At 48.0% G+C, this 18,175-nt stretch overlaps 1 protein-coding gene across 2 annotated transcripts; it reads left to right on the top strand.

The window, feature by feature from the left end:
- The first annotated feature begins 2,066 nt into the window (after window positions 1-2,066).
- Window positions 2,067-6,125, top strand: LOC136453484 (2-oxoglutarate-dependent dioxygenase DAO-like). Of its 2 annotated transcripts, none has more exons than XM_066454046.1 (2): window positions 2,067-3,005; window positions 5,236-6,125. In XM_066454046.1, exons 1-2 carry the CDS (start codon window positions 2,145-2,147, stop codon window positions 5,551-5,553), a joined length of 1,179 nt encoding a protein of 392 aa, XP_066310143.1. In that variant the 5' UTR covers window positions 2,067-2,144; the 3' UTR covers window positions 5,554-6,125. The 2 variants fall into 2 exon arrangements, with proteins under 2 accessions (XP_066310143.1, XP_066310144.1); XM_066454047.1 differs by lacking the exon at window positions 5,236-6,125 and adding an exon at window positions 4,778-5,217.
- The last annotated feature ends 12,050 nt before the right edge of the window (window positions 6,126-18,175 follow it).

The raw sequence follows: 18,175 nt of genomic DNA, 5'->3' as shown, positions 1-18,175 counted from the left end.
GCCGGGCATACAAACAATAAATACTTAAATATTCCTTACAGCCGATCTGGATAGCTAGTCCATTATATGTGCAAGCTGTATTACTTACTATATATGACATGGCACAATCTCTCAGTCGGCAGTCGGCTGGCTTATTAGCCATGCTCTTAGCCTGACTCTGGTGGGCATCGGAGAGTGCCATGCATCTGTCCTAACTCCCATAAGAGAGTAATTAATTAATTTAACTAAAACGCCACAGAAGCGTGCCGTGTCGTAACTCGTAGGTACTCCGTACGTGCACATGGAAGGCAGCGAAATTTCCATGCCTCGTGCGCTCTCCGTTCAACGGATGCCACCACCACCAAGCGATCCACGAATGCTGATGGATAGAGTCATGGAGCAAAAATGATACCGATAACTAATGGTTCTGTGAGCTCCTCTACTAACAAATGATGGTTTTAGGCTTTTAGCAGCTAACCCTCTCATTATTTTCCTTATTAACGTGAGCCAGCAAATGCAACTAGAGGTTCCCGGCGCAGCACGGCGGCTTAAATCTGAAGTCATCACTGAGGTCAGGTCTCGACGGTTCACGCAAACGGATGCTTTCATGCAGTTATTCCTCTCAGTGCTGGTTTAGTTTTTAAAAACTTTTCCCAAAAAATACTATAGTCGTCATCACATCGAATCTTGCGATACGTGCATGGTGCATTAAATGTAGACGAAAAAAACTAATTGCACAATTTGGTTGGAAATTACGAGACGAACGTTTTGAGCCTAATTAGTCCATGATTGAACAATAATTGCCAAATAAAAACGAAAGTGTTACAGTAGCCAAATTTCCAAAATTCGCGAACTAAACACAGCCTCACTTATCAGATGTCATCACGCATGTCTACTCAGATCCTTCAACAGTGTCAAAAGCTTGCGTTAATCCTACTTTAAGTGTAGGGGCCAACAAGGGAAAAATCTACTTAAACCCCACCTTTCATACTTGGTCTACTTCACCCCCAACTATGAAACCGTATGTTTTACCCCCTGAACTTTCTAAAATCGTCTATTTTACCCCCTGGGCGGTTTTCAGCGGCGGTTTGCTACAGTAACCGCGCGTCTGCTACAGTAACGGTGGGTTTGCTGGTAGGTTCGCTTTTTTTATTTATTTATTTCCGGTGAATTTTTGAAAAATCATAGAAAAATCATAAAATGAAAAATTTAATTTTATTGGACTCCACATGAGTAGATCTACACAGTGAATATATAATACGGTATGCTTTAGTATAATTTTTTTTTAGCTTTAGATTAATTGGAAAATCCAATTTTGTCTGTAATTAATTAGAATTTATCTATAACTAAGTTATACATAGTCCAATGAGTATGAAATTTTTACTATAGTTCAAGCATACAATAATTAGCGTACCATAAAAATTTCACCACAATTGGACCATAGAAGCTGCAGCTATGAATTATTCCAATTAATTACAGACAAAATTAGATTTTCCAATTAATCTAAGGCTACAGTAAAAATTTTGTACTAAAGCATACCGTATTATATATTCACTATGTAGATCTACTCATGTGGAGTCCAACAAAATTAGATTTTTTATTTTATGATTTTTCTATGATTTACTGTGATTTTTCAAAGATTCACCGAAAAATAAAAAAAGGAAAATTCAAACCGCTGTCAAAACCGCTGTCAAAAACCGCCCGGGGGGGGTAAAATAGACGGTTTTGGAAAGTTCATGGGGTAAAACAGACGGTTTCATAGTTTGGGGGTGAAGTAGACCATGTATGAAAGGTGGGGGTTAAGTAGACTTTTTCCGGTCAACAAGCCCCCTTCAGATTTTTCTTAAAAAAAAAAACTATTGCAGAATGAAGCAGCGCAGCAGGATTCTGATTTGGCGGGAGCTGTTGCCTTGATGGAAATGGGGGCCAGAAAGCCGTGCCCGTGCACCGGCCCACTTGCCAGCTTCACCGGTCCAGGTCGCCGCAATTCGCAAAAGTGGCCCACCACTGGGCCATCAGGTGGGTCCACACAACCAGACCAACACGACCCGGATAAAGGCCCGCCTCCTTCGCAGGACAGCAAACGGCGCCCAACTACCCCTGTGTCCAGTACACGTTTCCCACCAAAGCACCCCTGCGCTGCGATCGCCGCTCCGGTCGTCTCCATGGCCGCTTCGTCCCCCGAGGCCGCCACAGCCACGTCGAGGACCACCGCCGGAGGGAGCGCGCTCCCAGGCCCTCCTCCGCCAACGCCGTCGAACCACCACGCGGCGCCGTCGTCCGCGGCCGCTGGGGGCACCACGGACGCCTCGCTCTCTGCTTTCCTGCACCGCCTCCTCCTCTTGTCGCCGGCGCCGCAGCTACGGTCTCCACTCGCGGCTCAGTCGCAGGCGTCGCCCTCGCTTCCGCCTCTGGTCTCGCTCGAGTCCCCCGATCAGCGCGCGCTCCGCGACGCCGCCGACGTGGGCTACTTCCACCTCGCCGGCCACGGCCTCCCTTCCGAGCTACCGTCCTCCGCGCTCGCCGAGCTGTCTCAAATCGACGCGTCCACGCGCCTAGAGTCGAATCTCCGCACGCTCGGCTTCTCCGAGGAGGAGGGGGGAGAGCAGGATGCAGACGGCGGCGGCGCCGACGATCCCGCCGTGGTGTTCGACGCCTGCGAGGGGGACACGGACGCGCTCCCGGCTGCGGCGGAGTACGCGCGTCGGATGAGGGACGTGGGCATGCGGGTAGTGGCGCTTCTCTCCGGGTGCCCCGACACGGGCTTCGCGGAGGAGCCCTTCGCGGAGGGGAGGAGGAAGCCGCGGTGCCTGATGTGGGCCTCCCGGGTCTCCACCGCCGATACGGCCCCTCCGGCCGTCAGGAAGGAGAAGGCGTACCCGTACGTCGTGGCGCTTCACTGCCAGTGGGAGGCGTCTGGGCAGGAAGAGGCACCGCTGAGCTGGGTCATGAACGACGGCGGCGAGTGGACGGCAGTGGGCGCCCGCGACGGCGCGATCCTTGTCACCATCGGTGACATTGCCCAGGTACTTAATTATATAACTGCAAATCTCCCAGATATTTCATGAACATTAGTAACTGAAATTCGCAATGGCGTCTTCCATGAAGAAAGCAGATATTACATAAGCACCGTAATTATTCTTATATCATCTTTATCTGGTCAAAATTTAGAGGCTATTTATTGGAGGCTTTTATCTGTGTGTCGTTAAAAAAGTTTGTAATTATACACGGGCCATTAAAAAAGTTGAGCTCCCACAAGTGTCATCGTTCTTAACTTCTTTACACTCTAAGCTATTCCGTCTGTGTTCTGTTTGTTTTTCACTGTTCGACAGTCCTTACATGTGGGTCTCGTCAGTGTAAACGTCCAAAGTACCCTTCACTCGTCTATCCTCTTGCTTTTCTTTTCTCTCTCTATGTCTAGTGGGGCCAAGCTGTCACTGACCCAGATCCACCTTCCTTCTTGCCGTGCGCCAGCCTCGCGCCACGCTCGCGGTGCCCGTGGCGGAGTTGCCCTCCACGCGCACCCGTGGCGGCTAGGGCGGAGCCCCCCCCCCCCATGTGCGCACGAGCCCGCGGCGGCCGGGCGGAGCTCGCTCGTGGCGGGCAGGGCAGACCTGCTCCCCCGCGCGCGCCCACGGCGGCTGGGGCGGAGCTCGACACTCCCGCGCCGCGCCGTCGCGGTCTTGCGGATGCCACCAAGGCCGGCCTCGCACTGCCCTACGCGCCCTACTGGTGGGGTCTCACTGTCGGCGGTACGCTCGCCGCAGTGGAGGAGCCCGCGGGGAGGCGGCATCCATGGCGCGCGGGCGATCTCCACTGGGCGCTCGAGACGGCGGCTGTGGCGAGCTCTAGTGGGGCGCATGCAAGATGACGGCCGCCTCGAGCACAGCTGGCAGCTGCGCCTGTGGAGGGCCATCCACATAGTCGGGGCACGATGCGATGCGATGCTCAGCAGCGTCCGCGTCGGTGCAAGGCAGCGTGAAGCAGTGAACATGCGCTTAGGCAACGACGTTGGCAGCGGCGCGATGTCGTCGGGGTCAGCAGCATGGGCAGCAGCGCGATGCCTTCTCGTGCATGCCTACCCGTATGACCGTACATGATGGAGGAGGGGGCTGCGACGACATGGCCTGTGACGGCGAGCAAGTGGTCACCATCTCCGTGTACGAGGACGTGGTGGCCAACGACGAGCAAGCGCTGCTCAAGGTCGGGCGCACCAGCCCGTCAGTGCCACCATCGAAGCGTTCGGGAGGCACTTCTCTACCGTCGCTGAGGTCAGCTCGGCCTCCGTAGACTGCCGCGACGAGAGGTCGTCGTGTTCGTGCTCACCGTGTCGCGTGATCCCCAGTTGAGGGGACGCGAGCCGGGGCTCATCGCTCTGGGCATCGGCGTCTCCACGTCTCCGTCAACCTCGGCCTTGGCATCCTGCACCATTGAGGCTCGCTGCCACACCAAGCCGGGAGCCAACCCCACCTTCTCTGATCTCGTCAAGCTGGCGTTCAAGCCTACGGCCGCACCATCTGGAGCACTCGGGACGACAACGAGGGCAGAGAACCCGGCTGCAGCACGGAGCTCCCTCGGCCCTTCGTGTGCACAGGAAATAGAAGAGAGAGAAAGTTTGGGTGGCTGACAAACGGACTTCACTGTAAAATGACCATTTTACCTGTCGGTTTGACACCGTTAGATAGAAAAGCGGATGGAATGACTTGAAGAGCAAATAAGTTTAGAGTGATAGCACTCGTGAGAGCTTAACTTTTTTAATGGCTTATACATAATTGCAAACTTTTTTAATGGCACACAGGTAAAAGCCTCAATTTATTTAGTGCTCTGGTACACGCTAGAGGTGGTAGTGCCACTGGAACAGAACGTACAGGAACCAGCGGCAGAGATGGCCAGCATCTGTTTTGTTTATGCAGCGGCCAGCGGCATCAAATTCTAAAGTAGGTTGCGCATCAGCAATTCAGCATCATCACTCAGTTTTCATTTTTTATCCAGTTAGGCAATCAGGTCCCATGTCAGCATCAGCTGGTGTGGTTCACTCACTGATCATCGCCCAGTTTGGAACACGTCAAGACACACACACACACACACACACACACACACACACACACACAAAACAGAGCCAAACATCTCTGCTTTTCAAACACATAAAAAAAAAACAAGAACACCATTGTGTCATATGAGCTGTTCTTCAATCTTCAGACAGCAGCGGCAGGACTCATCTTTTGTTGCCATGATTCCTTTTGGCTCGCGTGCTAGGTGTGGAGCAATGGCAAGTTGAAGAAAGTGAGAGGGATGGCTCGCCCCACATCCGCCGCACCCATGGAGACGCAGCATGGCGCGACTGACCGTCTGTCGCTGACGGTCCTAATCACGCTGTCTTTGGACAACATCATCTCGCCCTTGGTCCCGCTCTCCAGTGCCGCCGGAGAAGGCCGCGAAGACGAGCCAAATGGTGCCGGAGCCGACGACGAGGATGGATGGAGGTTTCACTCTTTCCTACTGGAGGACTATGCGTGGAGGGTGTATAACCAGCGGCTTCAGTTCAAGGATCCATTGGTCCGGTATCGGATATGATATTTGCCACGATGGTCTATAGCTCTCTTTTCTTTCGTTGGTGTGCCAATATGCAACTCATGTCATGCACTTCGTGTTGTGATCTACTATTTGGCTTCGGAGTGGTTTGAGGAGTGAGTAAACTGCCCGCCTTGGGTTTCAATGTATATGTTGCTGACATCCAGTTTTTTATCAACCGGATCGAAGGTGACGTTATGACCTTTGCCCAAATCCTGAGCGATTCGGACAAGCAATACGATTCTACTTTCTGCACAAACTTTCAAAAATCCCTAGTGGCAGCAAAGCAATGAAATGTGAGAATTTAAAGCTTGATGAGGTGCTCAAGGACATAACAGCAACAAGATCATGCTCCCCTCTCAATAGTATCTCGGACTCTTGCTATAAGCGGCCATGTGGGAAGGCCGGTTATAACCATGTTTTCCTAGGAAGATTGCATTGGTACGTCATTACAAAACGTTTTCCTACACGGTTGCTTGGGAGCAAGCAACATCTCAAGCAAGGGGGAGCTGAGCTTACATGGCAACGGAGGCGGTGTCATGTTGTGATTGTGTAGGTTTCAAGTGGCTCATTGGACAACGCCTGTAAGCATGAGCAAGTGCTCTATATGCCGGGTGTGAGTTTGTAAAGTCAATTTATTACTGAGAACTCGTATTTGAGGAGAAGAACACCATCTTCCTCCTCAAGCTGTGCCTCTCTTTCTCGATTCTCTCTTGTGTGTGATAGTCACGTCGCGGCGGTTTGCCAGCGGCCACGGGGCATATCACGATTGTTTAAACTGAGTAAAAATGCAGCATACAGGCAGATGAGGAACATCAAAACTAGCTGCAACCAAAGTGACAACTGCCAGTAATCAAAACCGATGTACTGCCTCCGTTCCCAAAAGAATGCATTCATGTTTTAGTACCTTATTAAGTTCGACCAATTATAGCTAAATAATATCAATATTTATGATACCAAATAAATATTATTAGATTAATTAGAAAATGTATTTTTATAACAAATTAATTTGAAGTCATAACTGTGAATACTATTCACTAGAAACTTGGTCAAACATAAACCACTTTAGGTGACACGCAATCCATAGTTGCATTTTTGGTCATATATTTTAATAACTGCAACCAAAATGATAAAGTGCTGGCACATTGGCACCTGAATATGCGCACCTCGTCTAATAGTGCATGTAGAACTAGTGAAACCGAGTCCGGCTGGGGAGTGATGAGGCATATATGGAACAGCCATATGATCACGCACTGCAAAACCAGACGTCATTGCTCTTTGGCCCCCTCGCTCATGACCAGTTCAAAGTCTGTAATTTGTAAAATGGAAATGCTCTGGAGAGGATGTCCGTACGGACGCGCCTCTCGCCCAGACGCTTCTTTCTGGGTCTACAAATCGGCCCAACAAGCCTCCTGCCGTCTACCTTTGTTCCTTTACTAAAAAAACAGAGCGTCATTTCCCCATCTCGTATCGATCGTGGCAGGCGCCTCCACCACGCCGCCCGCCTGCTCCCCTGCACTGCTCTGGTTTGCCATTGACAGTCACCGCACTTGCCCCTGATCCTGCTCCGCCGCCCATGCCACTGCTCCCTCCGCCGCCCGCCACGCCTCACAACGCGAGAACCGTCGCGCCCACACGTCTGTAAGGAAAATGGACCCTAGGCCCATTTACTTTGGATTTTGGTGTTTGATGATCAACAATACCAAATTGGACTAACATATTTGCGAGTAATTGTTTTGTAGTTTAATAGGGTGCAAGACGTGACTTGAACGAAGGCGACGAGGTGATCCGATGATCAACACCTCAAGAAATACCTAAAGTAGCACAAGAGAAGATCCAAGATATCAAGCAAAGTCCAAGCATGAAGATGGGAACCAAGCCAGGCGCAAAGACTGCGAAGAAACAAGTCAAGGAAGGTTTCAGAGGCGACCGGGTAGCAAACCCTAGCGCAGATGCGTCTGTCCGTGTGACCGGACGCTGAGGCGGCCAAGGACCGATCGCGTTAGGTCCACTGTTCATCGTTGCAACAACGACATAGTGTAGACCGGACGCTGGCAGAAGATCGACCGGACGTGGGAACAGAAGCGTCCGATTGAGTCCAGAGAGGTTCCAGAGAGGCGAAGTTGCGACCGGACGCGCTCAATGTTCGATCAGTTGATCGCGCCGAAGGCCAGGTGACCGTTGTGAGTGATCGGATGTGTCCAGTCAATATGACGACAGCATCTGGTCGTTGTCAGAAAAGCTACGGTTGATCCCAACGGCTACCTTCTCCCTTGGGTTCTATAAATACCACCCCAACTGGCCAAGACAAGTATGGAGACTTGAGGAAACACATCAAGGGTGTTGATACACTATTTTAGTGATCTCCACTTGCATATTGCTTAGTGATTCATTAGGTGATTAGCGTAGGTGCTTTGCGAAGTACTTAGATTGATTAGACCACCGCTTATGCGCTTGCTCTAGGTTTAGGCCTAGTGTTTAGTGAGGTTTGCACACCTCTTATCACTCGGTGCTTGCGCGCACCGTTGTTGTACATCGGAGGGGCTTGTAGTCTTGCGAGATCACACCAACCGCGTTTGTGGTGTGGCCGCCACCGTGTACCGAAGGGAACAAAGCCCACGGTGGTTTGGCCAGAAACTTGATAGTGAAGATGGCAGGGAGCGGTCTGGGAGAGGCATGCCGAAGGCACACCGGAGACCCACTTGCGCATGGGGAAGGTCCGGGGCTATCCACGGAGTTACCCGACCGGGAGATTGGCCCTTGCGAGGAATTCCTTGCGAGGGGCTCCAGCGAGGACTAGAAGGAAGCTCGAGCGCTTCTCGATACCTCGGTAAAAATACCGGAGTCATCGATGGGAGTTTGCATCTCTACCTCATCTTTGCCTTCTGTATTTACATTGTTACCTAGGTTGTGTGCTTTACTTTCCTAGCTTAGTTGATAGGCTAGTTAATAGGATTGGAACCTAGGTTGCATAACTCTTTTGCAGTAGAGATAGCAACACATTAGCAAAACCGTAGATGCACATTTAGATAGATCACTTTCTTGCATAGGTTTGCTAAGGTGAAATTAGAGGCCCTTAGAGTAGAATTTTTAAGTTGCCTAATTCACCCCCCTCTTAGGCATCACAAGTTTCTTCAATTGGTATCAGAGCAGGTTGACTCAATTTAGACTTTTGGCTTAACCGTCGTTGAGCCGACGCTACTAAGAGTGATAGGGATAGATACCTCGAGGCCTCCGCACTTTGACGGCACTAACTTCTCCTACTACAAAGCTAGAATGGCTTGTCACCTTGAGGCGCTTGACTTAGGTGTTTGGAGAGTCACTCATGACGGGATGAAACCCATTAAGAATTCCGATAAACCAACAAAGAGTGAAGAAAAAGAAATTCATTTTAATGCTAGAGCTAAAAATTGCTTGTTTAAATTTTTTAGCATGGATGTGTTTAATCAAGTGTTCACTCTAAATACGGCTTATGAAATTTGGTTAAAATTACAAGAGCTCCATGATGGCACAAGTAATGTCTGTGAGCAAAAATATTGCCTAGCTCAACAAAGTTATGATTCTTTTGAAATGAATGATGATGAACTTTTTCATGATATGTATTCTCGTTTGAATCTAATTATCAATGAGCTTAATTCTATAGGATTGACAAAGCTAGGTGATGCAGACATTGTGAGGAAGATCATCTCCGTGCTACCCCAAAAGAAATATGCAAGCATCATTACCATCCTCCACAACTTGGAGGACTGAGCATCATGACCCCGGCCATTGTGATTGGCAAAATTGTGGCATTTGAGATGTCACGCAAAATGGGTCAAGATGAAGCCTCTTCATCAAGCAAAGGCAAAGCTCTCGCATGTAGTGAGAAAAAGAAGATGAAGGGCAAGCAAGTAGATACAAGCTCAAGCTCAAGCTCATCAAGTGAGGATGAAGAAGAAGATGAGGATGAGGATGAGGATGATGAAGAATCAAGTGATGATGATCAATCTTCCTCCTCCACCTCCGACCTTGATGAAGAATCAATCAAACTTATCAACAAGGTGGAGAAGATGATCCAAAGGCTCAATGTCAAGGGTGTGCCCATCCAAATTCAAGATTTTTTTCACCAATCAAAGAAATGAGCAAAGAAAGAAAGGATGCTATGGATACGACGAGTTGGAGCACTTTGTGGAAATTTGTCCAAACAAGCCCACACCCAAGACAAAGAAGAAGACGTGCAAGGACAAAGCCCTCACATCAATAAGGTCATGGGATAATTCAAGGGAAGAAGAAGACCATCACAAGAGGCGCGGGCACAAGCATTCATCATCAAGCACTTCACGTGTGTGCCTTATGGCATGAGGTAACAAAAAGCCTATTCCTAGTGATAGTGACAATGATAGTGATAGTGATGATGAGCTACCTTCTTATGATGAAATTGTGCAAGAAAATCTTAACTTTGCTAAGGTTTGCACTAGTCAACAAAAGAAGCTTGAAAAATTAAAAAAAAAATTAGATAGCTCACAACAAGCTTATGTTACCTTGCTTGAACAATATGAAATATTTGGCAATCTTAATGTGGATATATCTACTAAAATTGAGCAACTTGAGGCTAGTGCAAACACAAATAATTGCACAATCAATGATGAGCAACTTGTAAAGAAAAATAAAAAGTTAAAAGAAAAGTTAGCTTGCTCACAAGATGCTTATAAAAGTTTGCTTGCTAAAATGGAAACCATGTGCAAACATTATGATGAGCTAACTAATAAAGTTGCTAATCTTATAGCCGTTGGTACAACCCCCACCGAGGCACCTAAAAAGAACTGTTCAATTTTTGACATGCCTAAAAGGGATGCCTCTACTTCTTGTAATGATTTATGTTTAGACTCATCCTTGTGCAACCAAATTTGTGTTGAGAAAGTTGTTGTAGAAACATGCACACAAGAGGTCGCAATGGAGAATGAGAAGCTCAAGCAAGAAGTGGCTCACCTCACTAAGGACTTGACTCAAGTGAAAGGCATGACGGAGCAAGCCCAACTTTGTCAAGATAACACCATCAAGGGAGCGAAGAAGCTTGATGAAGGACAAACCATGGTTTATTACGTATATCACAAGGAAGGCCACAAGTCCTATGAGTGCAAGGTGAAGAATGGGGGAGGAGAGAAGAAGAAAGAGAAAAATAAAAAGCAAACAAGCAAGCTCTCCAACACCTACACCAACAAGGTGGACAAGAAGGCATCCACACCTTATCTCTTAAAGAAAAAGAAGAAGAAGAAGAAGAAGAAGAAGAAGAAGAAGAATGCAAGGTGGTGGCCATCAAGGTGAACAAGCAAGCCAACAATGGGGCCAAATGCATTTGGGTGCCAAATGAAATTATTTCAAACACGAAGAGCACCAAGAAGGTTTGGATCTCGAAGGGGAAGTGAGAAGTCCAATGGACTTTGGGGAATTTGGAGACTTGGCAAAGTTTGGGTGCATTTCATGGGGTGCATCACATCGGGTCAAGTAATTGTCAAGTGGGTTAGTGAATACTATGGATCTAAATTCCCCTTCCCATGTTAGTTAACTAGATTTAAATTCTTGCAATTTTAATTAGCATCTAGTTCCTTTTCATGCCTAGGTTTGTATTTGCATGTTAAATATTTGTCTTGCATACACTAGGTATTTCATATGGTAGGACTTGCTCGGTATCACTCTTACACTTGGAGCAAACCTACATGGTTAAAATTGTTTAGGAGCATGGCACATAGCTTCTTTTACATATAGTTATTTAATATGTGCCAAAGTCCAAATTGTAGATAATTTTCTCCGAATATCACCTTTAAAATGATTCTCACCTTCATAAGATGTCATCTTGCAAGTGGTATTTTTGACTTCAAAATCAATGTGCATGTCTCCTACAAGTATTCCATGCTTGTGTGCACAAATTTAGGGGGATGTTACTCTACAAGTTGGATACTTTGAGACTAACACCCTTTCAAGATTATCATATGTGTAGTAGTCTTATTGCAAGGAAAATGGAGTCCCCGGAGATAAGCATCAAAATTCAAATGATCACCATCCATTTCAAGTGGTGTCATTCAAATTGATTTCTACATGTGGTATTCCTAACCGATATCATTATGTTGACTTCAATTTGATATTTATATGCTTTTTCTATGCATTATATAGATTAAACTTCCTTGTGCATTAATTTGTCGATTATGCATATATTTCACCATCCATCATATGTATGCATATACTTAGGGGGAGCTTAGTCTATGTAATGTGAGAGTCAAGTTTTGTGATCTATTTCACTCCACTTTCAAAGGATCACAAAATTTGACCCTCCCTTGTGCTACTAATGTCTTCCTTTTCGGTATTTGATTCCAAAGGGGGAGAATTTGTAGGACCAAAAGCAAGCCCAATCATAATAATTTACAAGTGGTAATGGTCCGAGAAAGGGAGGATAGTGAATTATGGAGTTAGGGGGAGGCTTAAATCCATAATGCCACATGGGGAAATTTGTAAGGGCAAGATAAGTTTCCAAAGATGTTTACATGTGGTATCATTTAGCTTCATATAACCTTGCCCTTTGCATTGGATCCTAGCAAGTAGATAGTTTTTTATTTCTAAAATTTTTATTATTTGCTTGCTTTGGTCATGTTGTCATCAATCACCAAAAATAGGGAGATTGTAAGGAAAATGGACCCTAGGCCCATTTACTTTGGATTTTGGTGTTTGATGATCAACAATACCAAATTGGACTAACATATTGGTGAGTAATTGTTTTGTAGTTCAATAGGGTGCAAGACGTGACTTGGACGAAGGCGATGAGGTGATCCAATGATCAACACCTCAAGAAAGACCTAAAGTAGCACAAGAGAAGATCCAAGATATCAAGCAAAGTCCAAGCACGAAGATGGGAACCAAGCTAGGTGCAAAGATCGTGAAGAAATAAGTCAAGGAAGGTTTTAGAGGCGACTGGGTAGCAAACCCTAGCGCAGATGCGTCTGTCCGTGTGACCGGACACTGAGGCGGCCGAGGACCAGACGCGTTAGGTCCACTGTTCATCATCGCAACAACGACACAGTGTGGACCGGACGCTAGTAGAAGATCGACCGGACGCGGGAACAGAAGCGTCCGGTCGAGTCTAGAGAGGTTCCAGAGAGGCGCAGTTGCGACCGGACACGTCCGGTGGCATGTGACTAGACACGCTCAGCGTCCGATCAGTTGATCGTGTCAAAGGCCAAGTGACCATTGTGAGTGATCGGACGCGTCCGGTCAATACGATGACCACGTCCGGTCGTTGTCAGAAAAGCTGCGGTTGATCCCAACTGCTACCTTCTCCCTTGGGGGCTATAAATACCACCCCAACCGGCCAAGACAAGTATGGATACTTGAGGAAACACATCAAGGGTGTTGATACACCATTTTAGTGATCTCCACTTGCATAGTGCTTAGTGATTCATTAGGTGATTAGCGTAGGTGCTTTGTGAAGTACTTAGGTTGATTAGACCACCGCTTATGCGCTTGCTCTAGGTTTTGGCCTAGTGTTTAGTGAGGTTTGCACACCTCTTATCACTCGATGCTTGTGCGCACCGTTGTTGTACATCGGAGGGGCTTGTAGTCTTGCGAGATCACACCAACCGCGTTTGTGGTGTGGCCGCCACCGTGTACCGAAGGGAACAAGGCCCGCGGCGGTTTGGCCAGAAACTTGATAGTGAAGACGGCGGGGAGCGGTCTGGGAGAGGCTTGCCAAAGGCACACCAGAGACCCACTTATGTGTGGGGAAGGCCCGGGGCTATCCACAGAGTTATCTGATCGGGTGCTTGGCCCTTGAAAGGGATTCTTTGCGTGGGGCTCTAACGAGGACTAGGGGGAAGCTCGAGCGCTTCTCGATAAGCGCTTCTCGATACCTCGGTAAAAATACCAGAGTCATCGACGGGAGTTTGCATCTCAACCTCATCTTTACCTTCCACATTTACATTGTTACCTAGGTTGTGTGCTTTACTTTCCTAGCTTAGTTGATAGGATTGGAACCTAGGTTGCATAACTCTTTTACGATAGAGATAGCAACACATTAGCAAAACCGTAGATGCACATTTAGATAGATCACTTTCTTGTATAGGTTTTGCTAAGGTGAAATTAGAGGCACTTAGAGTAGAATTTTTAAGTTGCCTAATTCACCCCCCTCTTAGGCGTCACAAGTTCCTTCAACGTCGTGACCGCTCCCTCGGACGCTGCGTGCGTGCTTGCGCTCGACGACGCCGACAGGCGCCACCCGCGCAAGGAGAAGCACCGGGCCCTGGCCTAGAAGCCCTCTAGGCTCACCTCCTGCTACGGTTGCAGCACCCCGATACAAATGGTGGAGGAGGCTACACTAGGATACGATGCTTGTTTCAATTGTACATTTCAAATGTTCAAATGTTGTAGAGGTATGTTGTGAGTGTTTCATACGAATGTTGCAAAAGTAGATTGGGATGTTGATATGTTGCAATGGTTATACACGTATGTTGCAAGTATCTGTCTCCAATGTTCATATGTTTTTCTAGATGTATGTTACAAGTGTGTTTATTTGAATGTTGTATATATTTCGCACATACGTTGCAAGCATTTTATCTAGATCTGGCGTATGTTTGCAATAGTTTTCAAGAGTTTTTAGGTGTTTTTGCAAGTGTTTTCAGAAGCATGTTTCAAGTGTTTCTTTGGACATATGTTGTAAGTGTTGCATCTAGATGTTTCAGAAGTAGATCAGATGTTGCACATGTGATGCGCGTGTGAAGTAGGAGGGGGCACGAGTGCGCGGCGCGAGCGACGTAGGGGTGGCACGGGCCCCGCATGGGCACACAAAATGCAGGCGTGGGTGGGGGCGTGCTGGCACGGACGTAGAGTGCAGGCACACGTACGCAGGAAACAAATCACATGGGTCATGGTACCGTCCGATGGATCATATCCGTCAGACGTTCGAACGCCAGCAGTTCCGTCTATAAAACTACGGTCTAGTGAAAATATAGAAAATATTACCGAGAAGTAGAAACCATACTTCTCGAATCAAGAACGGGAGGCAACACAAATCAAGAAACATAGACACAAGGAACCCTTGCACCCAAGAGGAGAGGAGAAGAAAGAGGAGGGAAGCATGATCACCGGTGAGAAGGCGGTCGAAGGGGACGGACGTCGGACTAGCGAAGGGAGAGCGTTGCGTCGCCATCAGCGTGACATAAAACCCAACGTCCTATGCTCTATTTATTTTGTATTGATTGAGTATGAGATTGGGATGTAGATGTCGACTAGAGGACCCCTGCCCCTCCTTATATATTCTAGAGGCATAGGGTTACAAGCAGAAGATCCTATTTGGTACAATACAATATCCCTTACGGTGCACGCCGACCTATGTCGTGCGCCGCACGCCGTGTTTTGTGGGTTGGGCCGCCTCCGGTGGCGCGGCCCATGTAGTCCGCCGTGGGTACCGGGGGTCAGACCCCCCATAGCTAGTCCTCGAGCATCTTGGATCCATATGGTGACGCCGTCTTGATCAAGCCCGAGCTGTTTGTCACGAAGCCGACCTCTTTAAGTTAACGAACCGATCGGTGAATGTGAAAGCCGACCAGCTCGACTAGTGACTTTGAGCGGTGAAGGCGCCTGCCGAGCTGTCCAAACACCCAGACGAGCTGTGAAGATGCATGTCGAGCTGTTTGACTATCCAGCAGACCTCAAAATTGATCCAAGTAAGGTTCATCAGTAGAATGTAAGGGGCCCAAGATAAAAATTTGAGAAATCTTCATCGATGAAGTGTAGCCACTTAGACTCCTTAGTCAATAAGGAGTGTAAGTCAGAAGAGAAGCACTACATTCACCGCCAGGTGAAGTCTAGCCACTTAGTCCTCGAGCCTGCTAGAAGATGAAGAATAAATCTTGTAGCAGGGTCAAAGAAAAGCCTTGAAAGCTTGCCAACGTCATCTGCCATGTGCGTATCAAGATCCCCGAAGTGCTACCTAAGATCAGCACCCTAATCCGAACAGCATGGAGAACCTTGATAGCACACCGATGAGACGTAGCAAGATCCACTAAGAACATGAATGCTGAGGAGTCCCAGTGAAATGGTGAGTCCCCAGCATAGCTGATGAAGCAATGAACAATCCGAACACCGGGGAAGTCCCTAGCTTAGCTAGCGAGCCCCAACGTAGCTAACGACAAAGCGTGGAATAATCCGACCACCGAGGAGTCCCCAGTGTAGTTGACGAGCTCCCAGCGTGACGATGAAGTGAGGAACAATACGGATGCTAGGGAGTCCCCAGCGTAGCTGGTGAGCTCTCAGTGTGATGATGAAGCGATGAACACTCCGGACACCGGAGAGTCCCCAGCATAGCTGGCGAGCTCCCAGCGTGACGATGAAGCATTGAACACTCCGAACGCCGGGGAGTCCCCGGCATAGCTGTTGGTTGACGGTGAAGTCCGTCTGCCGGGTGGTGCACCCACCCGAACGACGATCCTCTTGTCATTCCTGACCGATCCACTACCTGACCATAAAAGATGAGCTCGGCAACAGAACCAGGCCCCTGTAATAAAAATATGGAGAATGGGTAGTACATGATATAAAAATAAAATATATGAGCTCGGCGATGGAGACAGCACATCAGAGTAAATAAACATTGTGTTTATTTGGAGTTTGTTCATATTTTAAATATGAAAAATTTCCTTGCAGTTGGTTCGTCATCGCGTCACCAGCTCCGAATAGGCCAAACTCTATATCACGGAGTGGCCGGCACCCGTGTACATGTAAGAGAGAGAGCGTCGCCACCGCTGCTGACTGTCCATAACGCAGAGCGTGGCTTGTGCACATGTAGGAGCGAAGTCGAGGACAGGGCCGCTTCTAGATAACACGGATGAAAACATGGCTGATCGGCGAGTTGCACGGCGAAATTGTATGTCATCTTTTAGATGGTATACATGCAGGAAAAATCATTTGGAGAACAATTATGGAGAAATAGCGTGGAGAAACATCATGGAGATATATATGAAGCTTGGATAATATTTAGAAAAATCGTGACTTAGCTTGATTGACAACCGAGTGGAGTAGTCGGCGTATCGCGATGTCCAAGTAGACAGCTTGCTAGATAGCTCGGCGGCTCGCTTGGTAGCTTGAACGAAGTTCGGCGGTTCGCTTGGGAGCTTGGACGGAGCTCGGCAGTTAGCTTGATAGCTCGGATGGGTCACTCGACAGCCCGGCAGCTTGATGTAGTTGGACGGGTGCACGAAGTCATAGTTGAAAGGGCACCACCGGACTCAGCAGAATGGGATCGGAGTCAGATCGGCTTGATTGACGGAGTTGTATGTATATAGCTTGGATGACTCGCTTGTAGTTTGACGGAGTTGTATTGTGCTCCGACGGCGGGTGTGTGCCTAGGGTTGATCTTGTATGTGCATGTATGGCAATTGGACACCGGACGCTGGGTTCTTAGAGCCGCCAGGTGCCACCACGAGTACCGAGCACCGCCACATGTTGACCACGCAGTCAAATCTTGACTTAGCTTTTGACGATGTGGAACCATATTGGTTGATCTCGCGCTGGAGTAGGGCCACGAGAAAGTAGATAAGCCGATCTTTACGTGCATATGCATGCCTCGTGCATACATGCAAGATCCATACTTGCTTGTAAGATGCGCAGATGTGTGCTTCCTCCTCATGTTGTCCAGCGATGACTTCGAAGCCAGACCCATAGGCATCAAGGCTACTCGCCGAAACACCGATCTCGTGGTGGTGTAGGAAAAACGCTGTTGCAGATGAAGTCGCCGGTCCTCGAATAGTCGCCAATCGAAGTAGAGCCGCCGATCTCAGCAATTCCTTGCGGACGAGGATGATCTTTTAGCGCCTACTCGTTCACCCATGATGGTGCACCGTGCCACAACGGTGTGATAGATGACAATACATGACAAAAAAAGATTAAGAAAGAATCCTTACCGAGAATAAATTAAATCTAGTTGCAAGCAGATTAGATCATGAAACAGAAAGTATCTTCCCTAAGTATCGTGTGTCATAGACAGGCTACTCGTCAAGCCCAAGTCCCGCACGGTGCTCGTAGGCTTCCCTTGGAGAGTTGGACTTGATCGGAGGTTTGGAGCAGATCGCATCGTGTCGGAGTCATGCTTGGTCTAGAGCTAGCGATCTGTAGGTCGACGTGCGCGAGGAGCCGAATCCCCGCAGAGGACGACGGCGAAGGAATTCTACTACCACTACTACAAAAAGTATTTTTAGGGGCGGTTGGTAATCCTTTATAGGAGTGGTTTGGCCAGTCGCCCCTACCGAACCGTCTCTACAAATCATGCATTTGTAGGGGCGGTTACCAGGCCGCCCCTACAAATCGATTTGTAGGGGTGGCTGGTATTACGAACCACCCCTACAAATCGATTTGTAGGGACGGCTCAATCACCAACGGCCCCTACATTCAAATTTACAATTCAAATTTGACCAGAACTGTTTGTTTCCGCGTATTCCATCCAACGTTCGCGTTGTCGAACGCCCCGCGACCAACGTTCCGAACCATGTTCGCGTTGCCGAACGCCCCGCGACCAACGTTCCGAACGCGACTTCAAGCACAATAGTATTATATAAACTACAATTACAAGTCCAATTCGTAAGGATATATACAATCCATCATTTAATAT

Source organism: Miscanthus floridulus, chromosome 5, assembly GCF_019320115.1.
Source record: "Miscanthus floridulus cultivar M001 chromosome 5, ASM1932011v1, whole genome shotgun sequence".
Classification (NCBI taxonomy): domain Eukaryota; kingdom Viridiplantae; phylum Streptophyta; class Magnoliopsida; order Poales; family Poaceae; genus Miscanthus; species Miscanthus floridulus.
Note: the sequence above shows the minus strand (reverse complement) of the source record. Positions and strands in the feature narration are given on the sequence as shown.

Coding starts and splice junctions, on each gene's coding strand:
- LOC136453484 (XM_066454046.1), top strand. CDS start 2,145: ATGGCCGCTTCGTCCCCCGAGGCCGCCACAGCCACGTCGAGGACCACC. Junction 3,006..5,235: donor CCATCGGTGACATTGCCCAG/GTACTTAATTAT, acceptor CTCGCGTGCTAG/GTGTGGAGCAATGGCAAGTT.